Below are 22,904 nucleotides of genomic sequence, written 5' to 3' on the forward strand. Positions count from 1 at the left end.
TAACACAATATTGGTCAGACATGTTGCCCTAAAAAGACATGAAGCCAAAATGAGAAATAAGCTGTTCAGAATTAAGTTCACGTTTAACACAAAATACTTGTTTTAACAGACAATCCTCCACATGTCCTGTCTGTATCTCTGCTGTCACTATGAAATATTGGCAAAAATTTAAAAAGAATGTTTTAAAAAGAAAAAACAAATGCTACAGGAATGACAGTATCATTTTATTACAGTATTTAAGTCCATGTAAAACAAAGACAAAGCCATGATAAATAAGTTTCACAATTTACCTGTATTCTCATTAACCTTTATTATAAAACAAAAATAACAAAGTTGAAAATAAAAAATAAAAGAAAGAGCAAACTGGTTCTGTAACTGGAAATGTAACGGAGTTATCATGTTCAGTTCAGAGCAGCTGTCTGACGAGTGAAGCTCAGAAACCCCTGATCTCAAATCAGAAACTTTAATGTTCCTCTTTTCTCTCACACAATCACATTATGTTAACAAGTGCAACCAGTTCTTCCACACAACAAAGCAATTTAAAATTCGAATGAGTTAAAAAAAAGAAATTTAAATCAACTCTGTACTGTCATCTCCATTCAGCCTGGTGGTCAGTGAGGGTCTGAATGGTTTTCTCTATGGTCCCAGAGCAAAGGTGTGTAGGCAGCACTAAGATGAGAAACTAAGAATAATGCAAATAAAATTCAAATCATTTACAAATGTAGCGCAACAACAAAGGGAAAGTCAGATGAAACAGAAGTTTGTCCTCTTCACATGATAACTATTAAAAAGTAATATGTTTTTAATTGTACATACAGCAATTAAGACTAAAAAGCCCCAACCCCGTTCCTTTCATATATGTGAAGAATATAAACTCATGAATGTACAAGGGAATGTTATATTTATTAACATCTTAAATATGCTGCCTCAACAAAAAGTTAGAGGAGTAAAAGTTAAATTTATTCCAAAAAAAGCTCTTTAAAATGAAGAACAAACTGTAATGTAGTGCTTCAAGGTCAAACTTACCGACCTTCTGTAGCAGGTAAGAGGCACACAGAGCAAATACCTGCACATGTAAAGGAAGGGGGTTGGGATCAAGTCCACATGTGGAGCAAGATGTAGCACTGGGTTCATCATCAGCTGTTTCATTAAAAAAAAACAAAAAAAAAAAAAACTGTGGGTGGCATTAGTGTCGGGAAAAGTCTCAATAGTTCATCAGGTAAAGCGTTTGTTCGGATTGTTGTAAGACATGATGATTGTAGGTCTACACCTTCCCCTTTAGAGAATCCATCCGTCACCGTCAGTCCGTTCAGAACATGAGACATAATGCTGAGAGCACTGTCGGCGTTGGTCTGAGCTCCTGATTGAAACTTTCTTTATTAAAAGTCGTTGATTCTCACTGTAACAGTTCTTCCCAGGAAATGGGTTTGGAGAAGACCTCCCGCTCCAGCCAGAGGTCATAGTTCATCTGGAAGTCCTCGGGCAGGTCCACCCGCTGCCCCAGTACACTCTGCAGACAGTTGTCCACCGGCAGGAAGTCCGGGTTGATGTGGCTCTTGTCGTAGCGGCGACTGTTGAAGCGTTCGATGTTGGCCCGCAGAGCACACTCCTCGGCCTGGAAGTCCCAGGGGCGGGCGTCCAGATCTGCTCCGGGACAAACAGCAGTTCATGTTTAGTGCACTTTGGTCTGAGTGGGAACACAACTCAGTTCTAAACTTGATTTGGGCTGCAACCGAATAATTTGATGTTCATCTTGTCAATAGTTTGATCTATAAAATGTTAGTGAGGAATACCATCATAATTTCCTAAAACCAACCTTGTGTTGTCCAAATCCCAAAGGAAACAATTAGATTTTTTTGCCATCTTTATTTAAAAAATGTTGACAATAGGTTGCTAGGTTGATAGAATGGTTGCTGAATAATTTTCTCTCAGTCGAATAAGTGTTTCAGCTCTAATTCAGACCAAAAACGTTTCACTGCTAACAACTGGAAAGGAACTGCAAATCAATGATATACACACGCTACAATGCAATGAAAAAAATATATTTATCACAACTTTTATTTTATGGTACTTCCTTCTCCAGGCTGAAGCTTCCATCCCCAATGAATTTATACAAACTGGCTATTTGTTGGTGTTTCCACTCACCGTTCCCGTAGGCCCAGTCGTCGTTGAGCCGATGTCGGACCTTCTGATAGATGGCAGACATTGTCTTCATGTTGCTCTTCCTCCACTGACGTCCCAGGTATTTGGTCTGAACTTTGAGCAGCTTGAGGACGTAAAGCTGCATCATAGCCTGCTTGACCTTCAGCGCCCTCTTCAGGATGGGAGCGGACTTGAACACCACCAGCATCTGGGAGGGGAAAGATGAATGTTATATTTTCAAATTGTGGAAACATGATACGATCCGTCGTGATAAATGCTGATTGATGAGAAATGAGCTAACCATTGTTCTGGAGTGCTTCCACTTGGTCAGTTTGTTGAGGATCCTCAGCAGGTTAATACAGGAGAACAGATTTCTCCAGCAAAACTGATTATTGTCCCCGGCTTCCTGTAAAAGACAAAATGTCCACATTCAAAATTACTACAGTTCTAATTTTGACATCAGCAGTCAAAGCAAAAACTCTGCTTTATCAGATGATGACAACTAATAAAACAACTGAAAACTCACCAAACTCTCTGCTGTTAACTCCGGGAGCTCATGCACCACACAATAAGGAAAGTCAAGAACTGAAATGCTATCAGGGAAAAGAAATTGAGCACAGTGAATTAAAGGCAATTTAAGTACCCTTTGATGACATTTATTGTTGATGAAAGTAGTGATTTTTACAATTTAAAGAGGCCCTTAAAGTACCTGTTTTTAGCTGTGATGTAAGACATGATGTTCTGGTTGAAGAACTTCAGAATGAGAGGGATGCAGTTGGCAAACACCAGATGTTGAGCCATGTACTCAAACTATGAGATAAGCAAACACAGACATGTTCAGCTGAGAAGGATATTTTTTTTTTCCCTTATATCGAAGTAGAAGAAGCAATAATAAGATCAATAGGTGCTTTAAACTGTTCAAATATTAAAAGGAAATATCTAATACAGTCACATGTAATCCTTACATGTGATATCAAAGGTGTGTTATGTCTGTACCTGGTAGATGTGGTTTAGTTTGAAGTGCTTCAGAAGCAGCAGCAGGATCGCAGAGATGGCCTTCACGATGATCTCTTTGTGGCGATTGACATCAACACCAAGTTTCATGCTTTGCAACACTGTAGTCCTGCAGAGCAAGATCACCAATTTTAAGCTAACCTACGACCCTCAGACGAAAATCTGCAAAGTATTTTAATTTGATGTGGTTTCATCAGATCAGACAACCTTTCATCTCTTTGATGTTCAAATATCATTTTTAACCTTTTTCAAACCTGTGAACTACACCTTTGGTTATACGATTTTTAATCTGTATATCAAAAGTAAAGCAGACACCAGTATTTTTCTTCCACTTTAGACATTACTCTTATTTTAAAGTTGTTTCTAAATCAGGATATTTTCCTTGTTCCGGACACAATGTTGCACTGGAGAAGGAACAGGCAAAGCTGTTAAAACCCTTTTAGAGGCGCTGCATCACTTACGGCATCTCCTCCGGCAGCACGTCTGCCAGGATGTTGATGGAGTCCGTCTTGGCTTTGGAAGTCGGAGCCGCTGCCAGCAGGATCTTCAGCAGAGCGATCTGACATTCAGAGAGACAAACCACGGAGTCAGTTACGGTCTGACACGAAGCTAATGGCTGCTTCTGAAGGACTACATTAGATGAACAGTGTCTTTTTGCCTAAACACAAGGAACTGAAACACACTGAAATATGCTATGACACAGTCTTCTCTATGCAGGATGATTACAGTATTTGCCACAAAAGTATAGTTTTGTATCGTTACTTTTATGCAAAATCAATTCACAGAAATATTTAGCCATATAATACTTATGAAAGTTTAAATAATAAATGCTTTGTCAATCATATTGTAACATGAGTCATACGTGATCTACAGAGTGTTTATCCAACCCAAACAGCACTAACCATGTATTGTGGCAGACTGGGCAGAATTCCCTGATAGAGCAGCTCAGTGGAGGACATCTCCACCTCCTCTTCACCCTGATGATGAGGAGGGAGAAAACAAGAGACATAAACAAATAAAACAATGTCACCATGAACCTGCTCTGCTATCCTTAAGGGAATTTCCGAGCACCAAATTACATCCAAATGAAGATGTCTCTACAGGCCAGACATCGTCTACAGATATAATAATAATAATAATACCAGGTTAACAGGTTATGTGAATCATTAACGTTTTTGGTTCCACTTACTCCAGACAGCGGGGTTTTCTGAAACTCATCCTCCTTTGAAATCTGTATCTCAGCAATGGAGACGTACTTGTGCTGGAAAAAAAGATGAAGACTTGATATGAGTGAATCTAGCAGCACTACTGCCATTTAGAATATCCTCTAGGCATAAAACTGATTTTATGCAAAATTGTGGAAGGCAGATGCAATACCTGCTTTAACGTCTTTATGCTCTCGTGAATTGGCCTGGGCAAGCCAACCACTGTGTCTGTATCACTGCAGGACATGCACAAGATGAATCTCAGCACACACAATACAGTTACAGTATAAAACATTAGTCTCAAGTTACTTTTGAATTAAAGCAAACGAGGAGGACACTTACTTTCCAAGTGTGTAACCAATAAATTTACTTCTACTTGATTCCAGGAAATTTTCAATGTCCTTTTCCCTGTTGGAGCAAAAACAATAATGTCAAGACCAATCAGACCTTAATCTTCATAAAGTTATTTCTTGATTTGTGTACATAAGGATGGATCAATAAATACCTGACTTTAGGAGCCCACGGCAGTCCTTTGGGGAAGGACACCCTCTCTGATGGAGGTTGCGGAATAGGCGGAGGCATCACCTCGTCCCTCTCTAGAGGGAAAGTCTCTGCCTCTAAAGAGTTGTCATTGTCATCGTTGTCGTCCTCATCCTCACGAGAGTCGTCGGCCTTGTAAGGATCCTTTTCGTTGAATGCATCAAGATTGTCCTGTTTAATCAATCCCTGTGTGAAAAACAAAGAGGACATAGACTGGTTAAAAAATATAATAACACAGATTATTATATCAATTTGTGTCTAAACGTAATCACCAGTCTCTAAAATACAAATTTAGCAGTTTTTGGGACTTCAATACACTGCCCTAAAAAAATAAGAATTCAAAATCTGTTTTAAATGGTTGGAAATGGTTTGTAGAGCTATTGATAGGAATACTGTTTCCATGCTATGGAGCATAGCCAGCACTGACTGGAGACGCTCTCCTTGTGTCGCGTTTCTGCCGTGCTATATCTTTTGGGCAAATTAAGTAAAATCATCATTCTTGAAGAGGTTTCTTTCTGTTACAGATGCACCTAAAACCTCTGATAGTCATAGTTCAACTAACGTGTTTTCATGTCCAAAACACCTTTAAATACTGTGACTGAGTTAAGTCACTACTAGCAGTAATAACTACCTTGTGTTCGCGGCGCGCCCGTTTTTGCTGCTGCTCTATGAGGTCGGATGCAGACGCAGGAGGAGACGCAGCCCTCATGCTGCGAATGACTCGAATGCTGTCCTCCGGGAGAGGGGGGAGACCCAGCTCCTCCCGCCTCTGGACCTTTATGCTTTGGAGCTGCTGAAACCCTCCCAGCGTGAACTGAAACAGAAGAGAGGATTTTAATTTGTCTCTTGACTTCAGATAATACTTTGTAGTTGTGAGATCATGTGGAAGCATTCAGTGTGTCTCACCAGTATGCTCTTCCACAACAGCAACAACACCTTCTTCATTGGGAAGTGAGGCGCATGACCACTGCAGAACTTGGTAACCATGCCGAAGAGCATGACAGAAATGGGCTCGTTGTTGAACAGAGGAGATCCTGGATTAGAAAGTTGAATTTGGAAATAGATCAGCTCACAAGTATTATTTATATCGGTCGCAAAACTGCAGCTTTTGACACTTATGAAACATACCCAGCTCTGCTCTGAAGGTTTCCCTGATGATTTTCCATTCGGGCTTGTCGGCTGGGTCATCCTGTTGTATCGTTTCTACCATCAGGTACATTATGTTGAGCAGCACTCTGAGATCTGTGCTGTCAGCAAGGGAGATGGCTGGTTTCCTGACAGCACTACTGCAGGCAGCGCTGTTACTGAAATGGAGACAACAAATGATTCATACTCTTCTGATACAGATCATTTTACTATTATAATTTTAATGGAAAAAGTATTAAATTGTAGCTTTGAAAAGCCAACCCACATATTATTTTTTTCAGTTGGTCTGGCAATGCTTAAGCTGATTTTTCTAATCAACAAGCTGTATCACTTTTTAATATAAGAAGACTAACATCTTGTAGAAAAAAATAATGATTAGGAGGTAATCTTTTGCTTCTGCATGACTAGATAACTGATGAAGAACATACTCAATCTCCATGTTGAGCAGCTCCAGCAGAGCAGTGAGGGTCCCCACATCCAGCAGCAGAAAGATGTTGTATCTCATCCAGTACTGCACCTCAGCCTCAGAGCTGCACTCGGCAAAGGTTCCTAGAGAGAAACAAAATGCCCCGCAGTGAAATACACAAAGAGACAACCACAGATTGACATTTTTGATCGATACCCTTCATGGCAAGATTTCACAGTGTAAAAAATCGTTCCATGTTTTAAATAATGTGAACTTACCCTGAGCCATGTAAAGAATGGCTCTGGCAACCTTCAGCCTCCTCTCCCGAGCGATCACCTCCAGACCGTCCAACAGGCGCATGGCGTGAGCTCTGTGCTGAGCTGCATCAAGCTCGGTCCACTTCTTATCTGAAACTAAGATACAAGAGGTGGAGATAATAAAATGTATATACCTTCTTAATCTTAGATGTAATAAATTGCATATGATGTATTCATTAAGATTTGACTGCTTGTATGTAAGTTGAACTACATACCATGTGATTTGAATTCGACCTCAAAGCACTTCCTATTGAGAGTAAACTCTGGTCCTTCAGTATAACTGTACAGCTCTGAAACATACATAAAATATATAAATTATGTGAACACATTATAAATTGCAAGAATGAAATTCAGAGGAACAAATAGGAGTCAGGAAATCTCAGACCACACACTTACCTGACAGCTCTGCAGCCCACTTGTCTGTATCAGCATATTCAAACTCGAGGTCTGGAGACTCAGACAGCCCCTGTACACAAAACATGACCGTTTTAAGCCCTTATGATGGAAGACAGAATAACTATAGGGTAATAAGCAATCCAACAGACATCAAACTGCATCGATCTGACAGATAGCTACCAAAATAAACCATATACTATAGATACATGTATAAATATATGAACATTATATAAAACATAATGCAATATTATAGTTTACACTATCTAACAGAATATACCATGGCTAAAACCAAAGCCACGGGACCAGCTGCTACATTAAGAAGAATAATCCAAACCTATAATACGCATAATAATACAACACAATGATAAAAACATACTTCACAAAAATAACTTTTTGAATGTTTTTCCATGTAATGCATTGTATTTCACATTGTAGTGATTCTACTCATTGGAGAACAGACTGTTGATGGTGCATCACTTTGTGGCACATAGAAAAAAATCTCTCTGAATCACATTTACAGTGGTTGGAGCTTTAATTCTTATATTTGTGTGTTATTGTCTGATTGAATTCAAAAGATTACAAGAAGTCAAAGCAGCAACACGAACCCGGCATAAAAACCTTTCCCTCTTTTGCTAGAAAGAACTGACCCACTCTGCTTTCTTTATAGTTATGTGGGCTGGTTTGCTTTATAGTTATGTGGGCTGGTTTGCCATCAGGTCTCGTGAGATTCCGTTCTCAACAGGTAGCAGCTGGACAGACAGTCAGTCTGGCCTGTGACTAGCTAACAGCAGCTAGCTAGCCCCTGCTAAGCTACGTTACTGTTCAACACAGCATACGTTAACAGTGAACTAGAAGGGAAACACCGCACTAATACAGGTGTAACCTACTCCTTGAATACTTTCATAACCCGCAGATGCTGCCGCTCGTTTCCGTGGTCGAGTCCCCTCAGACGTGATAAGCTAGCCTGAAGGCTGAGTGCCGGTGTGTCCCAGCAGAGCAGGCCTCGTCTGTCTGTGAGCAGCGAGCCGAACATTTATTATACAACTTATCTTCACCTACCTCTGAGTCTTTTCTGGGGTTGCGGGTAAATTCTCCCCTGGCTTTGTTGGGTAGCATTGCTCTCTGTTTATTGTTTACAGGAAGCCCACCACTGTTCCCACCGACGTCCATAATTTTTTAAGCACAGTGTCCTCTCGCGAGACGTTAGTTCATCCGCGAGAGTTGGACAGTCTCCGTCATATTTTTCAGTATTAACTTGAAAAATACACATACATACATTATTTGGTTGGTATTCAAGCCATGTATATAGTATTAACTTGAAAAATACACATACATACATTATTTGGTTGGTATTCAAGCCATGTATACAGTATTAACTTGAAAAATACACATACATACATTAACAGTCAAATGTTTGGACACACCTTCTCATTCAATGGTTTTTATTTTTATTTTTTTCTACATTGTAGATTAATATTGAAGACATACAAACTATGAAGGAACACATATGGAATTAAGTGGTAAACAAACAAATGCTCAACAAACCAGAATATGTTTTATATTTTAGATTCTTCAAAGTAGTTGAATGAGAAGGTGTGTCCAAACTTTTGACTGGTACTGTACATTATTTGGTTGGTATTCCAGCCATGTATACAGTATTAACTTGAAAAATACACATACATACATTATTTGGTTGGTATTCCAACCATGTATACAGTATTAACTTACAAATGAAGAGAACTCATCGGCCGAATTACAAACAACATTGAGATTTTATACAGAGAGGTAATCAATAATCTTGCAGAGTGGTGCCCAGAGAACATCCTAGTAAAAAACAAAGAGCTGATTGTTGATTTGTAGAAAGAAGGAGGCAAAGACTCACACTCCGGCCTAAATCAATGGAGCTGAGGTAAGATACCAGCTTTAAGTTGATGTTCCTGGGAAACAGCATCACAAACAACCTGACATGGTCCTCACACATCTCCATCTTGGTGAAGAAAGCTCATGTATGGCTGTATTTCTTAAGGAAACGTAAGAAGGCAAAATCCACGTGCCAAGTAGTTTTACAGAGGTGCAAAAGAAATCATTGACTGGAAAAATCACAAATTAGAATGTTATGTGCGCAGTCCAGGACAGGATGGCTCTACAGCGGGTGCAACCCTGTGGTACAGTGACAAGTAGATTATGGACAATGCATTTGCTAGTAGGTGATGCCTAATCATGTCTGTGAAATGATGCATCTGAGTCATTTATAAATGTATACAGTATTTTATTAAAGGGAAATGTGCACAGAAATTTAACAGGGTTTGTACACTGCCGATATTATGTTCTTCAAATTCAACAGATCGTGTCGAAAATATCGGCCTACTTTGTAATTATGTTCTTCAAACTAAACTATAAATCGTCTCCACATCAAAAACTTCAACCAAGTAACTGTGTACATCTGTCAAATCACAGTGGTACTTATTTATTTTAATTTGACAAGAGTCAAGCTGTTTGCTCTAGTAATAACACATCCATTTGTCTCTATAATAGAGTCAAAACTATGGTAAAATGACTTGTATATTAGTTAAAACATATAAAAGGCATCTTTTAAGTGTTATTATGAAAAGACCAATGTAATTAATTGAAATGCCTGATTGTTATAACAAATTAAACTAGGATGAAACATTAAAATCAATCAACAGAATGTAAAATGTGGCCTACTAATGTCTAAAACTGTCATCTAAAACAGAGTATGTTTGGCTGCATAGCTATCACTGTATATTGCAGAATAACAACCATGTTGGGCACATTACCAAACTTCGAGAAGAACACAGTTGTACATGTGAATATAAATCACAAAGTGAGTCACAAGGCACTGTCAACTGACCAGTAACCATGGTTACAGCGCTTATCTTGCTGGCAATGATGTCCTCACTGAAAGTCCTTGGCTCTGATGCCTTTAAAGCTCCTAGTTCAAAGATGAGAGCACTTCACAGTAGCATCATGTGAGCTACTATTAAAAAAAAAGATTTCATTAAAATTCCCCAAAATGGAATACAGGAACAAGCTGTAACTCTGTGGGTAAGGTTTTGTTAAGGGTGATGAAACATGATACTGAAAAAACACATGTGGAACAAAACCTTAAAAAGGTAACAAGGTGCCAAAACCTCAGCAGGGACAGTAATACTGTCAACAGTTTGGAGTAAAGTTCCCCCACAGACTACCAGCATGATATACAGCATGTTATAATGTGTTGAAAAGCTATAAATTCAGCATGACACAAGTACTACCCGCACACTGTATAGTTTTAACTAAAAAATTATCACTCAGCTAAGTCAACAAATGTGGCCACAAATTCATAAAAACATTCAAAGTAAATATAGAGAAGTGAAAGTGACATAATGAGATTGTGCATTTAACAAGCCTCACATAACTGTGCTTAAGCCTTTTGAACAATGAAAAGCTTTACGAAACTAAACTAAATATTGGGTTATTAGAAAAGCTATAATAATGGTGCAATACTGCAAGATAACACAGAAGGTAAAGCTAACATATGAGTCCAGGCAAAGGTGCTCACAACAATGTTTGGCCATGTCTGAGCCAAAGCAATTTGTGGTTTACTTTTCTGATGTTAAAATCTTCAAGACTAAAAGAGTTGTCGTCTTGTTAATACATGATCAGGGTCCTGTGACACATCTAACAATAAGCTGTTGCACTTCAACAAATACCATAATGGGATCAGCTGGTCAGATGCTGTAACATATACAGCATAGACACAGACTTGTGATATTTACACAGAATATAATAGCTGTAATAGTCAATTTACTCTGGACAGGTGACATAGATTTAACTCTAACCCTATATTACATTTATACTGTAAATAATCATTTTAACAAGAATGAGAATGAGATCAGACATTTTTGATCGGATAAAAATGTATTTACAAATATTTTGAGATATTTGAATGCCCCTGAGGTGCAGATACTTTTCTAACCAGACACCAAAACCTCATAAATGGACACTTTTTTCAAGAAAATAAATGCCAACCTCTCTTATGTTTGCTATAGTCAAAAAGTACTGATGTTCCTTTTTCGCCCCGACATGCTGATTGTTAGCATTAATGTGGATGATACTAGAGAACGGGACATTTCTTCTCTATGTTGCGGATGGAATGTGTAAAGTGGACACTGTCACATTGATTTCAAGCTGCATTAAGTGATTTTTGATCACTTGGGGACAGAAACAAACTCAAAGAAACACAGCCCTGATTTACAATCAGATAATCAAGTTGTTATGGCTCGTTTGTCAGCAAATAATTGCCTCCTTCAACCTCGAGCAGACACACATCAACACCTAATTGGAGTCAAGTTTCTTGTCACCTGACAAATTAAAGGTGATTTTGCTCACCTACTCCTGAGAAAGACAATTGGAGAGACGGAACAAGGAGCTAACAGCGGTTAAAAAACTCTGTGAGCTTTAGTTTTATGGGTTTGGAATTTCAAGTGGAGGAATTTAATATGTTTATATGAAAATAATCGCTTTGAGTAGGTTTAAACAGTTTAACCTTCAGCATTTCACAACAACTTTAACCCTTCCCTGTCACAGTCATTTGGCACAACATCTATCAGAACTCTAAAAAACAACCTAGGGGCCAGCAGATTTGGAAACAGATAATAATAACAGAAAAAAAGAAAATAAAGCTGAACAGTAGATATAAGTGCTGCAGTTACACTGACTTTTCATAGCCAGCTGGGTGTCATGTGCAGTTCTGAAGGAAGCAGCAAGTGAAGCTTGCTGTGGTCATTAAAATACAACTAGATAAAAGCTGTGCATCATGTGAAGAATATAAAAAACATTATACATAAATCTTTCTCTTGTCTTAGGGATATTTGATGGTAGCAATCATATTTGGGTGTGCTGAGCTGTGGTTCCCTTGCAGACTAATACCTGTGAATACCAAGAACAAGTTTAGTCATGAAATGCTTGAAAGCTTAATGTTAACAGCAAATGCAATCTTTATTTCACAGCTTTTGGTTTCATAGTTGCAACATTTTGCAGAATTGTACCTGTAGTAGTTGGGTTTAAAAGGGCCGTTCTTATTCAGGCCCAGGTATTTTGCCTGCTCATCAGAAAGCTCCGTCAGGTGGGCATCAAAAGTGGTCAGGTGCAGACTGGCGACATATTCATCTGGAATACATGGATATGAAACTTACATGCAAGGCAGACTGAGAAAAAAACGTAGTGATCCTTGTAAGCTTTGAACATTTATACATCAGATCAAGGTTTAGGTTGATATATATCCTCACCCATCTTCTTGGGAAGCAAGTAAACATCCTGCTTGTATCGTCCCTCAGGAGCGTTGTACAACTCTATGAGGGCCAGGGCCTGAACACAAACATGGATTGATAATACTGTTGAAAATGGATGCACATTATGGATAGAATATAGTATGAACTGCTGTACAGTATAGCTTATTGCAGGCGGTCTGGTAGAATAACAGTTACCTGAGTTGTGGCTGTGATGGACAAGACAAAGGTAGGAACAGTGGAGCAGCTGAGGTTAAGGAGACGTCCCTGTGGAAGAAGACAACGTGTCAAATATAATCATGTTTAAAGTTTGCTCCAATTGTATTAAAAAATGCAAATAATATGTGGCTGAGTTCTTCACAAGCTAGAAATTTAGACTGGCCAGTCACTCAGTGAAAGACTTCATGGGTGGGTCTTTGGCACTTACTGACTGTTTTCACTTCTCTTACCGTAGAACTGGGGAGGGGAGGCCAACTTTAAATGTTGTGTTAGGAAACCACAACCAAATATTCTACTCATTCTGACTTTCAACAATAAATCTTATAAATGAACTCCACACCTTGAGTGCCAATGATGATCAGCACACAAAGTGAGCATTGATTACTGGTTCACTGTATGTTGTATAAATAGCGGTTCTGTGTGAGTATATGTCATGGACTGTATTCATTGTTGTTTTTGTGTTTAGTTGCTTTAAATTGCTAGCAAGTCAACCAAGCTAATATTACATTTTCCACAATTAGGACTAAGACAGATAAAAAAGGAAATTTAACACATGACATGCCAAACAACTGTACTTATTCATCATATATGGTTGCAAGGCGTACAGATGTAGCCAGTTACCTCAGCCAGAAGGATGACCCTCTTGCCATCAGGCCAAATGACGTGATCCACCTGAGAGCGCACTCTCTCCCAGGTCAGCTCGGGGGTCCGAAGACTTGCCTGCAATGTGATAACAGGTTTATGCCCAAAGTTCAAATTTACATCAACCCAGTCTGTAGGATGGTTTAACTTTAAATCCTTCTATCGCAGCACAATTTACCACATCAATCTCAGTATTGGAGTGGCCCATGTTGCAGACAATAGAGCCATTTTTCATGCGGTCCAGCTGGTCTCTGGTCACCACGTTCTTGTTCCCTACAGAAAGACACCATCAATCAGTGAACATCGTCCGACATAATTAGCACAGAGCCCTAAGGAAGAGTGCAAAGGCCTGTGAACTGAGAGGCGTTTATTATGTCAGAAAGATATAGATAGAAAACGCAATATAATGCACTCCCAGGTCAGTGCCTCCCAATGGGTAGCTAACACCTGCACTGTTTGAAGTGGAGTTACCAGTGCATGTGATGATGACGTCAACCTGGCGAATGACCTCATTCAGCTTGACCACCCTGAATCCGTCCATGCTGTTAAAGAGAGCAGAGGTTCAGCATTCAGCTCCAGTGACAAACAGGACACAGTCTATTATTTATTGACACGCAACTCAATTCAGCTGTGAGGCTGGAGTGTTGGGTCAGTGTAGTGTGTTTTGGTTTAAACTGGACATCAGTCGTCTCACAGTATGTTTGTTAAATGATTAACTTAACACGGTTAGCTGGCTGTGCTATGTTATCCATTCTGCTGTCTGTCCTATTCATATATTTTTCCCTTAAACACATTCAGCATGGATCCTCATAATCCCACTTCTTGTTTTCCTCACCAGGCCTGCAGGGCACAGATGGGATCAATCTCTGTAACAGAGACGACGGCTCCCAGAGCTTTCAGAGCAGCACTACAACCTTTTCCAACCTGCAAAGACAACACAAGACAATTTACTGTGTGACCAGCAGAGTTAAATATGTCAAGTATTACAATGACCCTAATAAAGACATTACACTTCACATCGGTATTTAAAAATCAAGCCATCTTAACACAAACCCATCAAGGCTCTAGGTATTTAACATGACAAGTCTAATAATATCCTAGCCCTGCAGATTATGATCCTTTAACATCCTCTAGACTCAAAAGTGAGACACAGTCCATATAGTCCAATGATATGTAACGACGGCTGTCTGTGTTGTCTGAGGTATTGGCATTGCAATGTATCATCATCATGAATGTGTTCACAGCTACATGATAAAGATCAATGTGGCACGTTAACGTTAAAAGAAGCATCTCACCTCACCGTACCCACATACGACCACCTGTTTGCCTCCAAACATGACATCTGTGGTTCTCTTCAAGCTAGAGAGGTGTGAGGCATAAAAATTAGCACTTTTATGTTGAAGTGACAAAACTGCCAATCTGAATCAGTAAGACTCCAAAATCTGGCATTTTTACACTGATTTACAGTAAAAGTTCTGTGACAGTTACAGAGTTTGGGATAATGGACAAGTCTGTTTGAATAAAAGTCACTCTTTAAATATCCCAGTGCAATACAGCTACAAGTCTAGTGATGCCAACATTTAGTGTCGTAACTCGAAATAGAACACCTGCTACCAGACATCAGTGTAACTTGCAGATTATTAATCGGAAGGAACAGCAGTAAAACATGAGCAGTGAGTGCAGAAACCACTGAGTCGTTACAGAGATGTGCAGACGTTGTTAAAGAGTACTACACTATTTATTTGCTGTCGTGGTGATAATTAACAGAATGGTAATAAATGCATTGGTTGTGTTCTCAGGCTGTTTAGCTCAGTGTTGAGCAAACTACAGAGAGTGTGCACAGTAGAAGAGCATGACAAGGACAACAGCTCTTTAAAAAAATGACTGAGATGTTATGTGAATTTGATCTTTTTGGACCAGGTGATCTGTATGTCACTCCAATGTCATAGTAAACAAAGGTCTGATGTTAGGCAAGTGGCAGCTGATAGAACCCTCAGGAGTGAAGGAAAAGGAATGTGACCTTTTCTTTGAATAGCTGAACTAAACAATGAATTGTGAATCTTAATTATTTTGTATTATTATTTTAATTATAAGTGGCTAAATTTTGCTGAACTGAGATAATCACGTAAATGCTGTGAAATCATGAGCTTTTGTATTCATCACTTGGGGGGGGAAACACTATTTACTTGTATTTCTTTCAAACCTTAGTCACCATCAAGCTGTCACATAAACAAAGTGTGCTAGAGTTTCGACATCAGCTCGATGACGTTGTTATTGTTCAGCCTTCCAACAACAAAATACCCGAAACCCGAGCCTACTTACCCGTCCAGGATTGACTCTCTGCAGCAGTAAAGGTTGTCAAACTTCTGCTTTGTCACAGAGTCATTTACATTCATGGCCGGTACACACAGTTTTCCAGCTTTAGACAGCTGATACAACCTGGAGAGAGGCAAGAAGAGAAAGGTAGAAGCCTTTACCTCCGTGTATGTGCGTGATGCTGTGGGTGTGTCACTAAATGTTTTATAGGAAGCGTGTATCTATTAAGCAGTAAATCACCTGTGAACACCAGTGACACTCTCCTCTACAATTCCCCTGATCTTCTTGAATACATTGGGGTATTTCTTGTACATCCAGTGTGTCAAGTCTCCTCCGTCATCAAGGATCTATCAGACAAAGTGTAACAAGTGACAAATATTAATGTACAAATAGCTAATAATTGAAATAATTTGAAAGAAAATGGCTATTTGAAGCATTTGTTTGTCTACATCGTTCACATATCACAATCTATTGCTACAAAAACTGTCCCCTCATAAAAGGTAGAAAAACAAACTCTTCCATGTACCATGTTGGGCTGCCAACCCTCAGTGTTGACGCAGCGGTCGATACACCACCAGAAATCATCCTCAGACTCCCCTTTCCAGGCAAACACTGCCACGCCTGAAACCAAACAGATGGGTAATATCTTGGAGAATCTTATATTGATAACCGTCCATTTGTCTATAAGCTAACATGAAAGGCATATTTTCTTAAGCTGCACATATGAAACTGCATGAGGGCAAAGTTATTGACACTTTGACGGGGAATTATGCAGAAAAACAGACCAATCTGGTTCAAAATTCTTATCACATAAAAACCCTAAATTACATATTTGTGAAAGTGTCAATTAGTACAGCACCCAAGAGAGATAATTATTGGCTATAGGAGCAAGCCAAATAATCTAATTTATGCTTTGTGGCCCTATGGTTTCCTGAAAATGTAATATTTTTTCCACATAAAACGGCATGTAGTAAACTATGCACAGCAATAACTTACTTAACCCACCAAAATTGCCTGATCTTCACTGAGCTACTCCTTTATCTGCTGTAACCCCCTCAGTTTATCAGATCATGAAAACTCTACAGAGGAAATTTAGTACATTCTTTAACCGTCACATAGCAACCACAGATAAAAGGCTGAGGTAGTGCTGCTCGTTCAGTAAATGGCAAATGCCATGTGTTCCCATTATCTCTGCAGGGCTGAGTTTATTAAACATTTCCAAACAGTATCCATGGTTCTAAAAGACATAAAGAGATACTCACTTGGAAAACACTATCATCATCATATGGTCTGTTGTAAACATGTTGTTGTATGTAATGAAGTGCAATTAAAATATGTATGATTTCCACACCTGTGTGTTGGTAAGAGGCAAAAACAAGTGTCCAATGCCAGTATTCAACCTCTCAAACATTATACCCAGGATTGATTTCAGGTTAAAGTGAGTTGTTTCGTTTGAGCTCCAAAACTAAATGTTCTTCACCTTATCTACTGCTTACCAGTCTCTGACAGAGCAGCAGCCACTTCATTCTGTGTAGAGTAAATGTTACATGCAGTCCAGCGGCACTGAGCCCCGAGAGCCACCAGAGTCTCAATCAGCACCTGAAAACAGAGAGAAACACAAGAAAAATGGTCAAAGAAGAAAGATCTATCCACTGGTGAATGGCAGAGAGCAAATCAATAATTCTAAGTGTATTATTCAATAACACTGACAGATTTTATGAACCGGGTCTGTAATATGTCTGCCACATTGTTTGATCGCTCAGTTAAATACTTTATTTGGGATCAACTAGTTGTTGATAGCTGATTAGTCTGAGAATCATTTGGCACTCTTTGGAGGAGTTGACATAAGGTTTTTTTAAATTCCTGTTTTCTAGACAGTAAGTAGTGCAGACAATTGACTTAAAACCCTATCTTGATTCAGAGGCACAATCACACTCAAACATTGCATGGGTGTTGAAGCTCAAAGATAAATCTTACTGCAGTCTGGGCAGTGATGTGAGTGCAGCCCACAATTTTGGCACCTGCCAATGGTTTCTCACTCTGTGCTCTCTTCCTGAGTGAGATCAGCGCTGACATATCTGAAAACAAGAGAACATAGAAAGGGATGAGTGAGAAAGACAGCAGATGATGCAACATAAATCACACAAAACTCAAGTTCTACAACCACCATAAATATATTGCTAGATAAAAGCACTCTTTAAGAGAATACCAGTGTTTTTGCCTTTTCGTTCATTTTTCTACATGTGTGGTGATGTGGTGAAAGTGGTAGGTTTTATTTCTTTAATTAGACCAAATGGAATCAGTCAGATCAAAAATCGTAGGCGCAATAGCTAAAAAAAACCAGTAACTGCTCAAAAGACAACTGTACAGATATTTTCTAAACTCTGAATAATGTTTGGTTTGGTTTAAGATTATTTAGATTACGATCATATTAATTAGAAAACATTCAAGAAAAAAATGGTGATCTTGACCCGGCTGTGTCTTACCTTGTTCTGCAATCTCAATCTCACGTCTTCCAAATTCAGCCTGTTTGATGCTCTTCACACAGAAGTCGCTGCTGCCCTTGGAGTTGACCTGAGTTTTGTCCCGTGGTGAGGTCTCATCGTCAGAGCTATCCGTATAGGACGCAGCTGTGAAGGAAACAAGGTTTCAAAGAAACTCAGCAAATTTCAGCCACCAAAGAAAACTACAGTGGTTTAATGAATTTAGAGCTCCCTATTCACCATCTCACTGTACCACTCTAAAGTTCAGTCAACATATATAATAACACAGTTTATTTTTTAAACAAAATATTATACTGCAGACAAATTGAACACTGGAGGTCATGTGTATCTTGCCGTCTCTCCTTCTTACCGGAGCTGTAGCTGTCTGTGGATGACTGAGAGATGGAGCGGGACAGCGAGCGACGGCCTGCCTTGGTGGGGAACCTGCTGAACTCCTGCTTGTCCTCCACAAACTGGATTTGCTGGTTTATATTTATAAATATATTTTTAAAAAAATCAAGTTACATGTTTTCATTGAGGGTTTACACTGAAGTTATTTGCAATGGATACAAATCTTGTCAAAAAACAAAGTTATGAGCAATGTAGAAGATCATATTGAGGTTTTGTTCTAGACTCGCTGTAGAGTTTGACACAGAGAACAATCATTCTTTCTTTCAAAAACTCTTTGACAACATGATAGTCCTGTTGGAACCAAGAAATAAGTACTAAATACAGACGTCTGGCTGCAGATCAACAGTCATCAAGAATGATGGCCCCATCTGACTCATGCATGTGTAATAAATGTGAACATCCCCTCAGTTCACCATATCCTTGATGCGATCCAAAAACTTCCAGACATTTGACATTTACTTGAGAAAAGTATCATGGTCATATTATATTTGATTGTGTTACAGTATAATAATGTTGTGGTTTGAAAGTGATTGGCATGCACATCTGTATTGTAACTATTGATTGATTTCAACACGTATAAGACATCCCTACTACCCTAGTTAGATTCAGCTTGTTGTAGTTGCATCATCTGTTTATGCTTTATTTTTCTGCATTCATATGAGTAGTTAATGCATAATCATTACAGTCATTTTTACAGTCATTTCAGGGCAAAACAAACATGTGAGCATGTGCGTGTAAGAGGAAGGAACTGGTGAACTGGTTTTGTACCTAGCTTTATGACTGGTCAGCTAATCTTTTTGTTGACGGGGATTTTGCATGCATCGAAGCAACATGAGTGAGAAAAAAAATGTTCCAGGTGCTGTAGCTTTATCTCCAGCTTAGGTATGGAGAAGGCAACGAGAAAAACTCTACACCTCAGCAGAGTCTGGAATGTTTCTGGGTATTTGTCTTCACCGTGTCAGGTGAGATTTTTAACTTATTTTTGGGGTTCCAGCAAAAACAAAGAATCTGTATAATCTTTATAAGGAAACATAAGGTTAATAAATGAGAAACTAAATATTTTCCTTCCAGCCTGCAGTGTGCCCCATCCCCATTCTCCTCATTATTGAAGGGGAGTCAGGTTCTTCATCCTGATACGGGCAGTCTCTAGCCTGCAAGGTTTAGCCTGTTACTGAAAACCCTCCACATACCAGTGAAATTTACATGGCAACAAAGAATAATGTCAGGCGGTTTTCTTGAGATTAAGGTGACAAGACACCACATCTTTCCCCCTGGACAGCATAGTGTGGGTTTCAGGGTCTCAAAGCCCGACTGATACTGATATTCTTCCCCCGTAGATCTGGTTATTGAAGAGCCACATTGAAGATTGTATGTATACACTACATTACAAAGTGCTGCTTTTAGATTAAATGACTAATGCAAAATGATGGTGGTGATTTTGTTATAACCTGATTATTGGTTTGAATGTGTTAAATTATGAGGTCCCTTGATGTATATTATTTTATGTGAGCTGGTTTAAGTGTTTCATTTAATACTTTATGTATTTACATTAGATTTAATGTTTGAGTTGGTGTGTGTTTTATGTATTTATATTATGTTTAAATTTGTGTGGGTTTGATGTTTCGCCTGACTAAAAGAGAAAGTTAAAGTTCTCCAACCTCATGCATAATAATTTGTAAACTTGCAATTTAACTTAACCATTAATACCTAAATACTAACTACAGAACATACTAAACATCTGAAACATAACAAGTTTACATAAGCTAACCATGTCTGTTTAAAAAAATGTCTTCCACTGGGCTTTGACCCTGAATCCCTGAGTGCATGAACAACATGCAAACAGCAAACAGTCCTCTTCTTTACCTACTTTCTAAAACCTTTGACCTCACATGACAGATGAAACTAGCCAGGACCCAACTTTAGTCAGTCATTTTTCTTTCTGTGTTTTACACAAACATTGATGCAAATGAATTAATTATTGCAGTAGCTGTTTCTCAATTGTATTACTTTCATCGTGTCCAGGATTCAAGCTATGGAAAGTAGCTGTTAAATAATTAAAATTGACAAGGAGCATACAAAATAACATGAATACTTATGTTAACTATATTACCAAGACTTGATTTCTGTTTTGTTATTTGGCATCAGAAGATACCTTAAATTACCAAGCCAATTAGTTATTTTGAGATTCATAAAATCGGCAGCTAATGGTGGCTATAATTACAAAGTTTCTCCCTGAAAGAGAATGAGGATGTGAAACAATTCTGTAGTGCGACTGCCAGGCTCACTAATCAATCTTGGTTGTTGAGACTTTGCATTTGACAGGTTTCCGGTCACAGTTGATAATAAGTGTGATATGTGTGATTTCTGTCCAAAACTGATTTTCATTTGTTCACTGCAACTTAAATGAGATGTGCAAATACTTTAAACCCCAAGAATTCACGGTGCAGCTCTTCCTTGTTCCTTTAAGGTGTCAGATAACATCCCCCTTTTGTGAGTGTTACATGGAGCAAATCATTCAGTTGTTTCCTTGAGTTGGATGTGGAAAGGAAGTCAAAAATTTATGCCAAACTGGAGAAAACTGTGACCAAGAAGATTAACTGAACTGTTCTTTTCTGTTAAGAAGCAAAATAGTGACTGAGGAATTAAAAGAAACCTTCAGACATTGAACACATGTAGACAGTGGTAATGGGACTCATGTAACTTTTCCTTGCTGATCTCCTAATATTTGATAATACTTTTAAGCATATATAAAGCTGTCCCTTCATACTAAGAACGCTGCCAAAGGTGTCTCTTCATACTACCTCACAGTCCTGGGGTAAAGAAAAACAAACTTTTAAAATCCCATCATGTTTACTGTAGCATACATAACATACGTAGGCCTATATTTCATACACAATAGTAATCTGCCTGTCTCTGCAGTTTAACCACTTCCTTGCATATATAGGCTTTATTCTGCAACACAGATTGAGAGATAAATCCATACGTGAATGATTATTTATGTATATTTTTGCTTGAATGTAACATTGTACAAATGTATTAAGCTTGCAAAGGTAAGGTTAAGATAAAGGCTATTTCCTTAATTTACCAAAGGACTGGATAACATTAGTATATTACTTCTTAGTAATACGCATGTTGTGAACCCAATGCACTGAGGCACAACTGAGTACTGCAGATAAATAAGGTGCTCTGACTGCCACACATTGAACCAACTAATAGACCAGTATGAACTGGACGCACTGGACTGGACTTACCTTTTTGACTGGTTTGTGCGTGGGCACCGCGCTGAAGGCGGATGACAGCTCTCCCATGTTCATTTCGCTGTTCTTGCTTACGGTCATAGCTGAGTACTTTTCCGCCACGTTTTCGCTCTCTTTCACCTCTTTGCTTGCCTGTTTCAGCTCCAGCTTCGCCTCCCCGGCCGGATCCGACATGTTGACGGTGTATGTCCCCCGGTGAGAGAGACAGCGAGCGTGTAAAGGCTCTCTGGTGGAGATGTCACAGGAGCTAACGTCAACGCTTACCCTCGCGCTGCTAGCTTACTACTTTGCAACAACGAGCGGAGGAGAGGCTTTCAAATCAAGTGCATGTAAAAACTGTTAGTAAATGCAACAGTGGGGTGAATGTCTGTGTGTCTTCCCCTTTGCTCTGGCGCTGACAGATGTCTGTATGTTGTCTGTTACGTTGCGTTGGTTCAGTCCCTGCTGGCTCAGCTGTCACCTGGCTGAGTAACTTTGTGGGCGGTGACCAGCAGGCTGAGGGGGCGTTGCAGTACATATACCGCTGCGTTCAGGGGGAGTAGGGAAAACGAGAACAGACCTTATTGTATTTTTTTTAATTTTCTGTTCAGCTTAATTTAAACAAGTATAAAGCCGGAACTAATTTGCAAACTATGGTATTTTGAGTACTTAAAAAAAACTGTGATGGTTTCAATAGGAAATTATGAAATATGTGTATTAATGGATCAAAGTTTCATATTTAAAATGATAACAAAAAAAGAGCAAATATTTTCCAAAGCCAATTGTTTTGATTATTTTACTTGACATCCTAATCCAGCCGTTAATATCTCACTTACGAATCAATTTATATATGTTATGCATACTCACAATTTGGAGTGACCAAATTGATTTTTTTTTTTGTTCGATTGAAAACACATACTGTATGTATGGGACGCAGGTATAGAGTGGAAACAGTAATTTCCCAGTTTTCATAAATGCAGCATTAAACTCGTAGTAATCGCAGATTATTGCAAATTATTAACTACTTTAACACTATAAATCCCGTCTTATTTATAGTGTTAAAGCAGTTAATAATTTGCAATCTCAAGGTATTAAGAAGCATATGAATTTTTTAAGCATTTGCACGCAGTTTCAAATAAT

The 22,904-nt window shown here is 38.8% G+C and overlaps 2 protein-coding genes across 2 annotated transcripts; both read right to left on the reverse strand.

Annotated features, from left to right (window-relative positions):
- Positions 1 to 213: 213 nt before the first annotated feature.
- On the reverse strand, positions 214 to 8,367 carry strip1 (striatin interacting protein 1). Its single transcript, XM_054616438.1, has 20 exons — positions 8,226 to 8,367; positions 7,167 to 7,236; positions 6,986 to 7,060; positions 6,732 to 6,866; positions 6,476 to 6,596; positions 6,030 to 6,205; positions 5,808 to 5,935; positions 5,533 to 5,715; positions 4,867 to 5,087; positions 4,704 to 4,769; positions 4,534 to 4,597; positions 4,346 to 4,417; positions 4,059 to 4,133; positions 3,618 to 3,715; positions 3,139 to 3,265; positions 2,852 to 2,952; positions 2,669 to 2,735; positions 2,444 to 2,548; positions 2,146 to 2,350; positions 214 to 1,644 (listed from the first exon to the last, which is right to left on the reverse strand). The coding sequence occupies exons 1-20, from the start codon at positions 8,334 to 8,336 to the stop codon at positions 1,397 to 1,399; spliced, it is 2,448 nt and encodes an 815-aa protein (XP_054472413.1). The 5' UTR covers positions 8,337 to 8,367; the 3' UTR covers positions 214 to 1,396.
- Positions 8,368 to 9,425: 1,058 nt separating this feature from the next.
- On the reverse strand, positions 9,426 to 22,296 carry LOC129105780 (S-adenosylhomocysteine hydrolase-like protein 1). The gene is made up of 17 exons (XM_054616972.1): positions 21,780 to 22,296; positions 18,488 to 18,599; positions 18,121 to 18,264; positions 17,612 to 17,712; positions 17,131 to 17,233; positions 16,161 to 16,255; positions 15,875 to 15,981; positions 15,641 to 15,757; positions 14,614 to 14,677; positions 14,154 to 14,242; positions 13,790 to 13,860; positions 13,497 to 13,591; positions 13,298 to 13,396; positions 12,656 to 12,724; positions 12,458 to 12,536; positions 12,218 to 12,338; positions 9,426 to 12,098 (listed from the first exon to the last, which is right to left on the reverse strand). Exons 1-17 carry the CDS (start codon positions 21,957 to 21,959, stop codon positions 12,092 to 12,094), a joined length of 1,653 nt encoding a protein of 550 aa, XP_054472947.1. The 5' UTR covers positions 21,960 to 22,296; the 3' UTR covers positions 9,426 to 12,091.
- Positions 22,297 to 22,904: the final 608 nt, after the last annotated feature.

The sequence above is a fragment of the Anoplopoma fimbria genome, chromosome 17 (genome assembly GCF_027596085.1).
Source record: "Anoplopoma fimbria isolate UVic2021 breed Golden Eagle Sablefish chromosome 17, Afim_UVic_2022, whole genome shotgun sequence".
Lineage (NCBI taxonomy): Eukaryota > Metazoa > Chordata > Actinopteri > Perciformes > Anoplopomatidae > Anoplopoma > Anoplopoma fimbria.